The 14641-nt window shown below is 36.4% G+C and overlaps 2 protein-coding genes and 1 long non-coding RNA gene across 7 annotated transcripts in view; 2 read left to right on the forward strand and 1 right to left on the reverse strand.

Annotated features, from left to right (window-relative positions):
- Nucleotides 1-7506, forward strand: part of LOC111872040 — a 19565-nt gene extending 12059 nt beyond the window's left edge. Inside the window, exons 3-4 of the long non-coding RNA XR_004513857.1 lie at nt 5566-5691; nt 7428-7506. This is a non-coding gene — a long non-coding RNA (uncharacterized LOC111872040). The remainder of the gene's footprint in view (nt 1-5565; nt 5692-7427) is intronic.
- LOC111872039 (FAS-associated factor 1) overlaps nt 1-10538 on the reverse strand; it is a 19651-nt gene extending 9113 nt beyond the window's left edge. The window contains exons 1-11 of the mRNA XM_023865531.2: nt 10387-10538; nt 10128-10196; nt 9337-9646; nt 8837-9020; nt 7408-7699; nt 6884-7004; nt 5531-5676; nt 3445-3599; nt 1917-2053; nt 1636-1798; nt 545-641 (exon numbers count right to left, since the gene is read on the reverse strand). Coding sequence (XP_023721299.1) covers nt 545-641; nt 1636-1798; nt 1917-2053; nt 3445-3599; nt 5531-5676; nt 6884-7004; nt 7408-7699; nt 8837-9020; nt 9337-9646; nt 10128-10196; nt 10387-10425 — 1713 coding nt within the window. The 5' untranslated portion in view covers nt 10426-10538. The remainder of the gene's footprint in view (nt 1-544; nt 642-1635; nt 1799-1916; nt 2054-3444; nt 3600-5530; nt 5677-6883; nt 7005-7407; nt 7700-8836; nt 9021-9336; nt 9647-10127; nt 10197-10386) is intronic.
- A 331-nt stretch (nt 10539-10869) lies between these two features.
- The window catches only part of LOC111872029 (SAGA-associated factor 29), a 16294-nt gene continuing 12522 nt past the window's right edge, over nt 10870-14641 (forward strand). The window contains exon 1 of one of the 5 annotated variants that reach the window (XM_023865516.2): nt 10870-11330. The gene's annotated coding sequence lies outside the window, so the exon portion shown is untranslated. Of the gene's footprint in view, nt 11331-11386; nt 11833-14641 lie in introns of those variants that run through there. The other 4 variants (XM_023865517.2, XM_023865519.2, XM_023865518.2 and 1 more) reach the window with 4 other exon arrangements.

Consider the following 14641-nt stretch of genomic DNA (forward strand, 5'->3'; position numbering starts at 1 on the left):
CGCGTGACGTCACCGCGGAGGGGAGTGGCGGGGAGTGCTACGTTACCGTGGAGAGGAGGGGGGAGGGGGGTTCTCAGTCGCGCAACATGTTACAATATGTTAGTTATTTTAGTATAAAGACAACAGGGCATGCAATGAAGTAGTTCGACGTACATCGAAAAGCACCTGAAGGTGGCACTTTAGTGCTGAAATATGTAGTGCAAGAGAGAAGAGTAAGGTGAATAAATGTATGCACTGTAAGATGGTCAGAATAAATCATGGAAAATATCATAACGAAGAAACTAACTCTCGCACATTTATGTGCATATTTAGACAAAAAATATTTTCTAAATTTTAAACTGCCATTCCTGTTTGCATACATATTGCTGGGTGCCTCTAGATTCCATGTTATTGGTATATCTCTGCAACTCCCATTCACACAAAAACAAAAAAATGTCTTAATGATGCCATGTTTTCAGTAGCATTTCATTTGTTAGTCTTGTATGAACTTGTGTATAAATCTGTTGAAACTGGAGTGTGAAGAAAGAACAGAGGCAGGATATACCTCTTTTATCAATTCTACTTCTTGACGCCGGATTTCCCTTCGCTCCTTTTCTCTGTTTTCCATCAATTCTTGATGTCGCTTTGCCTCCTCTTTGGCCCTGCAATTTATACCACAGTGCTTAAATACGCTCCTTATATTTAAATACTTTCAGTACAGATAGTCTGCAAATGTAATTATACGAGGGGGGACCCAAAAATAACCGGAAACGACCTGTTGCGTACGCATGCTTTGTAGTTACGAGTTGTGCTGCTAGGTGGTGTTAGCTGGGGGTCTCCCGCGACTGTTAGTGAGCTGGCGTCAGTCTGAGTTAAGTGGTTTGTCTGTGGTGCTCTGTTGTGTGCGTTCCTGTTTCAACCCGTTGGCGATTAGTGAGATGGCCGACCAGAAGGAACAAAGAGTGTGCGTGAAATTTTGCTTTCTGTTAGGGAAAACTGCAGCCGAGACTGTTGGGATGCTTCGGCAAGCCTTTAATGATGATGCTTTGGGGAAATCACAGGTCTACGAGTGGTTTTCCCGTTTCAAATCTGGCAACATGTCAACAGAAGACATGCCACGCCCCGGGCGTCCTTCGACAGGAAGAAATGACGAAAACATTGCCAAAATCAAACGTGCAATTGATGAAGATCGTCGAAAGACCACTGACCAACTTTCTGAGGAAACGAACATCTCATGGAGCACGGTCCAGCGAATTTTAACCGAAGGTTTGCACATGAGACGGGTGTCTGCAAAATTTGTTCCTCTCTTGCTCGGAGATGACCAAAGAGAAAACCGCGTGAATGTTTGCCGCGACTTGAAGAGTGAAGTGCAGTTTTCCCTAACAGAAAGCAAAATTTCACGCACACTCTTTGTTCCTTCTGGTCGGCCATCTCACTAATCGCCAAAGGGTTGAAACAGGAACGCACACAACAGAGCACCACAGACAAACCACTTAACTCAGACTGACGCCAGCTCACTAACAGTCGCGGGAGACCCCCAGCTAACACCACCTAGCAGCACAACTCGTAACTACAAAGCATGTGCGCGCAACAGGTCGTTTCCGGTTATTTTTGGGTCCCCCTTCGTATATTTAAAAACAAAAAGAATGACACTACCTGTCTGCTTCTAGAGATTCCTGATAAGCTGCATCTTGTTCTCTTTTCACAAGTTCTCGAGCTGCTCGTTCATCCTCTTCACGTATCTCCATTCGTTGCTGCTCAGTAAAGACATCAACAGCTTGTATCAAACTTGTCAGCAATTCACTAACACCCACATTACCTATGAAAAACCAAAGAAATTCTTCTATATTCAACACCAATGTATTACTGTACTTTAGATAAACTAATGTAAATAGTAACTATACTGAAACTGAAAAAAATATGGAAGTTAACAATACCATGTACAATTGTGAATATTTCAGTAGCTGACCGCATTCTCATTATAATTAGTAGTGCTGGAAGTCTTTCCACTTCTATATTCCTAATTGTCATAGCTGCCACACTGCCCAATGTTCTAGTCACAGATCCCAAGAATCTGCAAGAAGAAAAGACAATATGCGTAACAGATACCCACAGTACAAAAATGTACATAACATCCTGAAGTGTTCAACAAAGCTTGCAGCTTTCACTGAGGACATAGCCTAATATTTGGTCCCAATAAATTAGTGTGATGAGATACCCTGGGTGTATAGAGGAAGTCCTGGTCTGCTTAGTGGATTTTAGGATGGTATACTGTCCTGCATTTTAAATTATGCTGCTGTTAACAATCAAGTTCCTTCCGTCAAATGTGACACTTTTTTAAGTTTTCCACCTCGTCAGCACCTGCCTTACATGTTTCGGCTCACCACGGAGCCATCATCAGAGGCATTTATAGTAGAAAAAGAANTGCTGCTGTGTTTCAGTACTGTGGCATAAACGTGTATGAGACACGAGATGTAAAGCTCCATGTATTCTAGACCTTGGCAATAGAGACAGACAGACGAGGGGTCAGCTTCATGCACTACTGCTTTGCTCCCATCCACAGAAAGAGACCTCAGTACCCTAGGGTAGGCAGGTCACACAGGCAGTATGCATATGGTGATGGAGAGAGAAATACTGAAAATCAAACCTTACTATTCAGCATACAGCCAATCACTTTCAATGTTATTCTAAATTACTGGATACAAGAAACCATAAATGCAATTTTAACACAGATTTTAATTTTTCATCACTTCATAAGTACAAAAATTACATAGGATATCAGTTCAATTCCTGCTAACAGATCACCATGTTATGACTTATGTATAATTTATTTACTGAGGCTTTCAATGGCTCTTATTATACAGCATCATCTGGAAGAAAATGAACTGGAAATAATTTGGAAGTGACTGTAGCCTAATTTAAGGCATTATACTAGTATCTAGTATGAGAGTCCATGGAAAACCATGAAATGACAGTAAGGATAGCCAGTCTCTAGGCCAAGATTTGAACACAAGACTTCCAAAATACAATGCATGAGTGTTAATCACTCAACTGTGACAGTATATGGTAAATTTCTTTGTGGTTTATTTCATATTTTCACTATCTCAGAATGATGATTGGAGAATAGTGAACTAGAAAGAATTTACATGGAAGTGGTCATGCCCTAATCAAGGTGCTCTTCTATATTTGCCTGGGGAGACTGAGGAGAATCACAAAAAGACCTCAGACTAGCCAGTGTCCTGGCAAATATTTGAATCAACTAGCTCCTGAATACAAGTCTACAGCATTACCTCTACACCAATCTGTTCAGCATGAACATTTTTAAGGTACTATGCTCATAAAAAACCAGTTAAAAGTGTTGATGAGTAGTGTTTATTTATATTGTTCATTATCAGAGTTACCATAGAATAGCACTTCCTTGTAAACTATGTAATGGCAACACAACATAAGATATGCAATACTCACTTTAACTTGTTTGATTCATGAGTGAGATCCCAGCCCCACACAACAAAATGATTGTTAAGGCATTGAAGAACAGATTCAAAGCCTAATAACTGAGTGCAAAACACATTTGTGAGGACACTACCATCATGGTGGAGGTACACTGCAAGAAGCCGTCTCTGCAAGAAATAAGAAATCAGAAACTGGAGGACATATGCATGTCTGTATTTATGTGAATGAATATGTACAGAGGATTTTCAACTTGGAAAACTGAATGTCAGGTTCACTACTGGTAGGAACCAACACTCACCTTCCTCACCAACATTTCTTCCTGATATTTAGTAACAGTTCATTCTTTTGAGAAGTCTATGCAAATATTTTTCATGGTGTTCTTTCATCTGTCTAAAAGGCAATACATTATAAAAATCTGACACTACTATTAAGCTAAGGTCTGTCTAGCTTGCATTTGGAGGAAAACTATAGGACAACTTCCCATTACATTACATTACTTCTTAACTCTTTGACTGGCGCGAAGGGTATTTAAATCCCACCCCTGTCCTGGCAGGCCCTTTAAACCTTATGTCGCTAAAATGCATGTTGTTACTTTTTCCTAAACAACTTCAACAAAAATTGGTTTTTAAAAACGAAATTTTTAGGAACTAATTAAAATACAATATTTTATGCAATAAATGCTTTTCCACACCTCTTTATTTGTTTTTCTTCGTGTGATAAACATTGAAACATGAAAGTTTGCAGAGAGCCACACCACAGCCTGCACACATGATACTTGTTTCTTTTCTAACCTTGTAATTAGCACTCACGCGACACTTTCTCAGGGCACCATTCTTCTTATTGTTACTGTTAGGAACATGGACCATTTTGTGAATTTTCAAGCCACCCTCTAGACGATTTGCTGGCTCTTTCACTGGTGGTCTTTTCAAGGTCGAGGGCGGAGGCGTGACTGCACTCTAGTCTGACCCAATAGATTCGTCATCCACTTCATTCCTTGACTTTTCTCCCTCTCCACACTGTTTGTTTGGTTCAGTCATTTTTCTACACAGTCCAATATAAAATCTTTGAATCTGTAATTTCTCTTCTTGTATTTTTCGTTTGTTGTGTTCTTTTTGAATAGAATGAAACTATTCAACCGCAAAGACATGTTTTGTCCATACCATGGGTGTGAAATAGGGGCCTAGTGGACAAATATTCTTCAATTTCAGGGCGTTTGTCGATTCCTGTCATGAACACAATTCCTAAGTATGTCCAGATTTCATCTGATGTGACATAATTGTAATTGTGTTTTCGAGAGTGAGGAGCTAACTCATGTGCGTTGAAGTGCTGGTGAGCATAGCGATTGGTTTCAGTTGTGATGTGATTTACCAAGTCGTCATCCAGAAAAAATTTTAATCCATGAAAAGGGATGCATTTTATGTGTTATATCAATTTTGATCCCGAAACTATTAGCAAATGGAAATATTGGGGGTACAATGTCTCCGTACGTTCATGAGATGGGCGTGTCAGGCACCGCACTCGTGGTAGGTAAATGTTCATGATTACTGTCTTGTGGATCATTGCCTATCACTGTATTATTGTCACTATCAACTTAATCCAATTCAGGAATCATTATTTCATCGCCACTATCATCATCAGAAAAAATCTCGTTCACAACATTTTCCAGCTGGTCTGTAGGAAAACGAAGACACTTGCTGCAAGAAGCTATGGTGAAACTGAATGAATGTGAAATATTTTCTGACCTTTACCTTCTCAGAGGGTTCTGACAGTAATATAGACCCCCACAAAGTTTACAAGGGTTCTTTACAAACATGCACAAAAACTATCATAAATATGTCTTTGGTTGATGAGTGCCAAGAGAGCAAAGAAGGGACGAGATTGTCAAAGCGTTAAAACACGCCAACGCCAGGGAACGGCTGGCATCGTCCGGGCGTTAAAACACGCTCGCGCCAGTCAAAGGGTTAAATATCACCAATGAGACATCTTTCTTCACTAATGAATGAACATATACATTCAGTAAGCTAATGATGAAATTAAATTATTTATTACAAATGTAGTTCTAAATGCAACAGTAATTTGGAAATTACATTTTACTCACATCCTTAGCCGATCTCAAACATGCTTCTTTGACAGCTTCATCCAAAGACCCGGGGAAAAACTCTGGATGACATTCCCCATAGCGATTTGTAAACTGATCCGAAAAGTGAATACATCCAGCTACTTCATCTTCCACATTATTTGGAACTACAGTAAAGAAAGGTATGACTGAATTAAAAAGAATCTAAGAAAGAGTTTTATCTTTAGACCAAATTTTGATTCAGTAACAAGAAAATTATGAAAAATTCTTACAAACATGAATCCCTGTGACTATCATATTGTAACCAAAAGTTATCTTGAATAAACTAAAACATGTAGTGACAAGCAGTGCTGTAGTCTCAGTAACAAATTTCTTAAAGTGGAAATGTGGTAATAACATCTCTCTGAGTGAAACACCATCAGCAAACAATTTTTTGTCACTGGTTCTACAAGCCAAGTGTGTTTTATGCATTGAAAATCAGAGATCAATGCCACACAAGACATCAGAGATGCACATGCAATATGTGATGGTTAATTTAGGTCACCATCAGTGTCTCAGACTATACAGGAGTAATGAATAATGAACTGGAAAGGATTTGTACTGAAGTGGTCATGGATTAATCAAGGTACTAGCCCAATATTTTCCTGGAGGGACTGATGAAAATCATGAAACACCTCAGTCAGGATAGCTTGACTTGTCCTATATCATGTACAATGATCTACAGTGACGAAATAAATCAATCACTCAATCAATCTAGTGTCCCAATCAAGATTTGAACTAGGCATCTCCTGAACACAACTGTGGAGTATTACTCTTAACCAAGCAGCTTGAATGTAGGATATGAAGTTGAAGGAAAATTGCAGACCATGCCTCAAGGAGGTAGTTATCTTGGCCTCCATCTCTACACATACCTATATAATTACATTAAATCTGTCATATTCTAAAGGCTGAAACTGACAATATTATTTTCATAACATATTTCTTACTGAAGCTCTTTAGTCGGTTACCCAAGTTAGACTTCCACAGTGGACTGTCATAATAACAGAAACTCCTAATTAATAATAATTGCTTGCCCCATATTTATATTACTGGAACAGCTGCCTAACAATACGATTTCAACTACAAGGAATGCATGCAACAAATTCATATCTCATAGTTATTGTGCCAAGGTAATTATGTGTATTAACAGATACACACCCATCTCCCCATAAAGCCATATGCCATATTTTTCATAAATCTGTAAAACCTATGAAATATTTAAATGATTTTTTTTTTAATTGTTATCAACTCTGTAGATTCTGAATGCAATGGGAACTTCATTTTTCACTACAACAATTTCCTCATTTTCATTTTAATTTAACTATTCTAACATACTTAGTGGTTGCATCCTCTTTGTTTCAACATCAACAAATATATCATCCTCTGTAAATGTCTCTGAAGCATCTTCAAATTCTTCTACAGAACTATTGTCACTATCTGCCAAATCAACTACAAACTGAAATAAAAATAATACATAAAGTTAGTTTAAGGGGCATGCATGAAAAACCTAAGTATTATACTTATGTATATCTGTATCATAAACTTTATGTAACAGACTTTCAATAATAGTACATTTCCTTTTCTATTAAAATCAGATGGACAAAGTGTCACTTGAATTACTTAACTTAATTTGTGGGAACTGATGACTGATTTATTTACAAAGGTGCTATTATTTTTTAGAATTTATTCTGTTTACTAGTGTACTCCATTCTTAGTATACAATTGGCACTGAATTTATATCTCTTGGAGACATACATAGTATGACTACATAGAGGTATTCTTTCTTGGGAAAAAGCTGGTGTAAAGTCTCTTTGAACTGCGGTGATGTGTTGTTCAGAAACGATGTAACATGTACCAACCTTCTTGTTCTCCTTGATAGGATGTGCAGTGAATGGTGCTCTCTTAACAGTAAACTCGTGAACAGGGTGTCTAATTCCTGAACACGCAAGAGTTGTTCTATCATTCTTCAGTTGTGATGGCCAGCCAGTCCACACCTGATGTCGCACAGGGATGTCAGTGAGTGTATAAACGTCTGTTTTAACCTCCAGCACAGTTTTAGAGCCAAGAAACTTCAAGCTGTAATTCTTTTGCTGTGATTCATCGTGAACATTTAATGTATATGGCTGTATTAGTCTTTCTGCTGTGCTTGAGCTGAAATGCATTGAAAAATGACATTAAAATCAAATACAGAATGACAATGACACATATGAAATTTCTAGAGACAAGATAAAAATACAGGGTGAATGTGAAATGACTGGACAAACTTTGAGAATGAGCTCCATATACCAAAACAAGAAAATGAGTTCATATAAATATGGGCCCACAAATATTTCCTTTCCGTGTTACAGCACTGAGAGGATGAATTTACAAAAACTGCTCAAAATGACCTCCATGTGATCCATTATATGCTTGGGCATGTCTCATAATGAACTACTGAACCCATTCAAAGATCCTGGCATAGTTGCAGATAGTCTGACAAGTGTCCACAATGCACTGCCAAAGTGTTTGCTTACCATTTGCCTTCATGGCATGGTACTTAATTATGCTCATGATTAACTTTACCTTTACTTAGAGTACCATCCTAATTTACTTTATATCTATAATTGAAGTACAATTTATTAATATGTATATTCACACTCTGCAGTACAGACACAAGATCTGCATCCCATAACTTTACTATAAAGCACCTGGTGTGGACTACATAAGGTGTCAGACATGTCAGTGATTTCATCTGCTTCCAGCAAAGCCTGGCATATTGCCCACACAAAACTAAAGTTCTTGAAGCAAAACAATAATTTTGCCTGATCTAGCGTACAGAAACTAATGAAGACGCAGTTATTTTTTAAATCTATTTCTTATACGGGAAGTTGACATTAGAGTTCACTAATCCCAACCATCAAAATAATCTAATCATTTAGCAGAAGAATGTACTGGGGAGCGTAGCTTAGGTAACTGAATAAAACAGTCTATCAGTCCTAGAATACAAAGATGTAGAGCTATATGAAGCAGAGTCCTTCTTGAGTAGGAGAAGTATACAGTATTGTAGAACAAAAGAAATTGTAGGAAGACAAAGAAATAGGCAGCAATTTGGTTTTAACATTATGGTGAAGCTGACAAGTATAATACAAACTGTCTTACATGGTGAGTTATATGTTAATAAAGTTCAGTGTATTCCAATGGCATTGTGAAGTGTTAAACAGATTTCAAAATAATACCTTCCACTCACATGAAAAATTAATTTCCAAAATACAAACACACTCTGAATTTGTACTGACATACTAAACTTACTCTTCTGCAGACAATTCACCATCCTCCATAATGTCTGGAACTGTGAGAAAGAGTATGTTCTCTTTAGGCAAGTTAAGACTTGCCAGTGTTGTCAGATCTGAACTTGGATAATGTTTCCATCCTTCAAGACCTTGCTGACATGCAAGAATTCCCAACTGGGCTGTCAGTAATGTCTTCAAATCACCTAAACCAGAAATGAATTCACATCAGAATAAAATGTCACATGTTAGTAACTAGACACAGGGTTTGGATAGCTGGATTTATTGGAAGCCTGCAAATCCTTAACTACAAATAACTATAACACAGCCTCAGAGCAGACTGCACATAGAAGACACCACATCTTCCATTGCTACATCAAAATCTGTTGCCACAAAATCGTGCTTGCTGTGTCACTGCCTAGCAATGACTGCCTCTATTTGTTCCACTATTCCAGCTATCAGGCATCACATCATTACATGTAACACATCACTCACACATGACATTAATATGATCATACTAACCTACTGTTCCGGTATCAGGTAACTGCAATTGTATCACTTCTTCTCTGAAGTGGATGCGAAACTGAAGGAGTCTTGTACTGCTCTCGGGCTGTGAAGTGGATGGCAGAGGAATGAAATCAGCACCGACGCTTACAGGTAATTGGAAAGGCAATGGACAATCTGAACGAACACATGAAATAACGGTTACATCTGGGCTTGATTTTACAGAATTAGATGGTTCTCGTTTTATCTCTTCAATCATTTCAACATCCACATCCATCTCAGAAGGCAATGTTTGAGTCTCCTGTGGCATTACACGGTTAATGGCAGCCTGAAGAAAAAAAAAGTGTTATATTACTATCTTTAAAACTGGACCATAAACTGTTTGAACTAATTTTCTGCACCTGTACATATATCATTCAGCATTTCCCCACCATCTGCTCAGTCACCACCATGCTTAGCCATGTCCCTTCATCCCTCCTACTGCATTCTATAACAACTTCCACTTCCAATGACAATTAAGTTACAAACATGGCTGATAGGGACGAACAGTTCAAATTTTCTTACATAAAATGTAACAAAGGACATCATCACATCAGGCATGAAAGAATCACTTTCGGTTTAAGTTAAGACAGGTTAGGTTCGATTATGTTGTGTTATTATGGTTAATTTAAAACTATGATACCAAGTGGTGCTTGGTAACACCACAATTACAGGTGTTGTGTGACAGATACTAAAAATCATAGGAGGTAAAAGGGAATGGAAGAGACGGGACGCTACATCAGTTTCTTCACTTTTCCCATCTAACTTACCAGTAGATCCCAATTTGTTTCTTCCAAGTGAAAAATTGCTTCTCCAACATCCTCAATACCTGTGCAGGCCTATTGGGATACAAATTAGATATGTCAAAAGGTAAATAATTAATTCATATTGAAACCTTTTCAAGAATCAACAATGAATGACATGATCTAACCTATAAGTCGTCGATAATTCACTTATAATTTTACGACTGCATCACAAACACCTTAATTTAACTACCAATGCTATGTTTCGTTATGGAGCTGTAACTACCTGAAAGTCTGCCAGTACTTGTTCTCTATTCTCCGACATTTTTAGTTACTTGCAACAACATACATATGAACACACAATCATTACTACCAAACGTTATTCGATGCAACTATAATGATTCCACACGAACATAACCGAACTGAACCACGGGTTCAATTGTTTAAGGCACATTCAGAAAACCACTATAGGAAACCAGCATAATAATATCCATTCACTGTAAGATAAAATCTGATAAACGTAACCGTAAAGCATGAAAGCTATGTATTCAATTTTGTCAACATTTTGGATGAAAACCGATGTTTGTTATATTCATCAATTAAAATTTAAACATGTACGAGACAGGCACATGAAATCAATTTAACCACATATGGATCCCTATTTTGAGAATATACTCTAGCATACACCAATGTTGACAATATAAGCTCTTTAAAGTGAATTTTGTGCACTTCAATATGTAGCCGGTTCCATCGTTCTCGAGGTGAAAAATATCGCTCTAGAAAAGAAATTATTGTACCTGAGAGAAGTCTGTAGTATAGTACAATGTAGTTGAGGCAAATGTATTCTACCTTACGTGACAAATAAAGACTGGAACTTCTTGTTCATGGCTAACATTAATTTATACATTGTTGGCTGTACTCGTTGCAACATACGACTATGCTGTTTACGTTTGGCATCCTGCTGTGAAACCTCTGAGGATTCTGAGACAACTGAGTTTCTGAGAGTTGTGAGACCTGTGGAACTGTGGAACGCCGTGGAATAAACCGACGAAGCCGACTAAGTCTCTGAGGCTCAGAGGGTTGCGGTTAATCTGTGGAAGAGTGTTAAATGTGTGTGGCTGTGTAATTTTTTTTTGGTGAATGTCAAAGAGTGCGGAAGCGAAAGCATATTCTGGAATATTTATGTTTGACATTAGTAAAAAGAAATACATTGAGTACATAATAAATATTGTACGTACATTTGCGTCAGGGGAGATAAGTAGTTCTGTAAAAGTAATTCCTATGGCGCGAAGATGCATTATAGTTTATAGGTGTTAACCTTTGGCATATATCCTTTTCACTCCTAATCATAAGAAAGCCAACGGAAGGTATACTTCCCAAACCTAATTTGAGTTTATAAGACTAGTTAGGTCAGAGCCATTTGAACAACAATAAAAGGAAACTGCTTTGCAGAGGATACGGGAGTTTAAAGTCGTTCAGCAAGCTTGGGGTTTCCCCTGAAGTAGTATTGCTTTAAGTCTATTCAGTATTTATTGTAAGATTATTTGTTAGGAACCAGTTTTCTAATTGTTTCATGACTTTTACAGATTTTTCTTTTAACAATGGGAGGCTTTTCTTTATGAGTAAAATATTTGTGTCATTGCGAATAACACCACCTTAGCTTTTTGAACTGCTTTGGGCAAATCGTTTATAAACAGCAAGAACAGAAGGGGTCCCAAAACAGAACCCTGAGGTACACCATATCTTATTTCTTTATATGATGAAGCAAACGGCTTTATATTTGCCGTGTTTTCATCTAAATGCTGTACTTCTATAAATTTTATTCTACCAGTAAGATATACATATTCATCCATGAGTGTATTTTCCCTCTAAGTCCATACAGCTCAAATTTGACAAGCAGTAGTTTATGATTTATTACATCAAAGGCCTTAGTTGCATCTAAAAATATGCCCACAACTAACAGCTTATTATCTAATGCTTTATGGATATTCTCTATGAAGGTTTGTGTTGCTGTATTTGTAGATTTCCTCTCTCTGAAGCCATTTGAGCCTCAAATATCATGTTGTGTTTGTTTAAGAAGGTCAGTACTCATTTATGTATTAATATTTCAAGTTTTTTGGAAAAAAACTGGCAAAAATTGAAATTGGTCTGTAATTGGAGATTTCCTGTTTCCCACCTTTTTTGTGAATAGTCCTAACTTTTTCAATCTTCACCAAATTTGGAAATGTTCCAGAGCAGAATGAAATGTTAAATAGAAAGGTTAATGGTTTCTTGATATACTGAATACTTTCTTTTACTAGCCTTTTAGGTATTTTGTCCCAGCCAGCTGAAAATTTACCTTTTAGTTTCTTGGTTACATTTAAAACCTCTTCTTCAGTAAATGGAGCAAGAAATATGGAATTAAAGATTAATATTTTATTATTTACAGTGTCATGACAAAATTTACAACCCATATTTTGATTTAACATCTTGTACACATTTTCTGTGAAAAAGCATTATATTGATGAGATATATCCTGTGGGTTTGAAACTAACATGGAGCCTATTTTTAAGGAAATGTTTAGATTTGTTTTTTGATAATTCCCTGATTCCTTTTTTATTATTTGCCATATTACCTTGGTATGGTTTAATGACCTTGAAATAATTCTGTCATTTTCTCTTTCGTGCTTCAGACATCACTTTTTTATAAGTAATCTGATGTTTCTTTATATCCTTTTCGTTATCCATCCTGATTTGATACCTTTATTTTTATATTGATTGATGGATTGATTGATTGATTTATTTAACATCCATAACTGTTACATTATGTACAACTGGACAAGTCGGTTTAAAAAAAAAATGAGATTAAACATCACATCAAATGACTAATAATATAAAAAACCATAGAAAAATAACATAATAAGTCCTTTAAATATGATAAAACAGTGGATGAGTATAATAAGGCAACAAAAGCTAAACTATAAATTACATGCAATAGCTAAAATAAATTACCTAAGTATCTTTGTTCTATTATTAAGCTAATTCTGGTAAAAATATTCTTGAAGGGAATAAAAAGCTTTGCACAACAAGTAATCCTTTAATTGACGCTTAAAAACCTTGAACTCTTGAATACTTCTTATTTGAGAGCGCAAGTTATTATACAATATTATTCCCATGTTAATCACACTCCTTTTACAACGTGAGGTGTTACATGGTTGGACATACAAATTCTGCTTATGTACTGTGTTATAACCGTGCACATCTGAATACGAGATGTTATATATTCTATTTTTCCTTAAAAAACACAACGTCTCAAAGATATACAATGAAGTTAGGGTTAAAATTTTAAATTCACCAAAAAATTCTCTACACGATATCCTGTTATTGACTCTTTTGATCAGTCTTAAACATTTTTTTTTTTTTTTGGATTTTAAATACAGTTTGAATGTCCTTTTGACCACAGCCCCAAAAAATAATACCATATCTCAATATAGATTCAAATTTTGCAAAATACACACTTCTCAAAATTGGAAGACTGACCAAATCTCGTAAGGATTTGATAAGNTTCTAATTGATGCATAGAAACTATAGTTTTATCATTTAAAGATTTAAGATTTTTGTCAATAATTAGTATATTGGTGTCATCTGCAAATAAAACAACTTTCGCTTCATGAACAGCTTTAGGCAAATCGTTTATAAACATTAAAAACAAAAGAGGTCCCAGAACCGAACACTGAGGAACACCGTACTTTATTTCCTTACACGAAGAGGAGAATGATTTTTGATTTGGAGACTTGGCATCAACATGGTCAATTTCTACAAACTGGGATCTACCCATAAGATATGATCTCATCAAAGAGAGTGAAATTCCTCTAAACCCATAAAGTTCCAATTTAGCCAACAGTAATTTGTGGTTTATCACATCGAAAGCCTTGGAAAGATCCAAAAAAATACCCAAAGCAAAAAACTTATTGTCTAATGCTTTCTGAACATCCTCAATAAATGATTGCAGTGCTGTATGAGTTGATTTATTTTGTCTAAAGCCATTTTGGGCATCAGATATCAAATTATGTTTATTTAAGAAATTCACTACTCTGTTATATATTAATGTTTCAAAGATTTTAGAAAAAACAGGTAATAGTGAAATAGGTCTGTAATTAGATAATTCTTGAATTTGTCCTCTCTTATGAATAGGGCGAACTTTGGCAATCTTCATCTGATCAGGAAAAATTCCAGTACAAAGAGACAAATTGAAAATAAATGTTAAAGGTTTACAAATAGGTTGAATACTAAATTTTACCAACTTTTCTGGGATTTCGTCATAGTCCGCGGAGAGTTCACCTTTTAGTTTACTAGTCACACTAAGTACCCCATTTTCTGTAATTGGTACGAAAAAAATCGATTTAGAAAATGGAGTAACTTTACATGCTTGGTCATACTTAGGTTTTTGATCATTTAATTGGTTTACCATTTTTCCTGCAATTTCAACAAAAAAAGAATTAAAATGACCGGGAGTGAGGAGGGGGTCTAAGTCAGTCATGGAGTCCACATCCGAGGTTTTAT

This window comes from Cryptotermes secundus, unplaced genomic scaffold (genome assembly GCF_002891405.2).
Source record: "Cryptotermes secundus unplaced genomic scaffold, Csec_1.0 scaffold87, whole genome shotgun sequence".
Lineage (NCBI taxonomy): Eukaryota > Metazoa > Arthropoda > Insecta > Blattodea > Kalotermitidae > Cryptotermes > Cryptotermes secundus.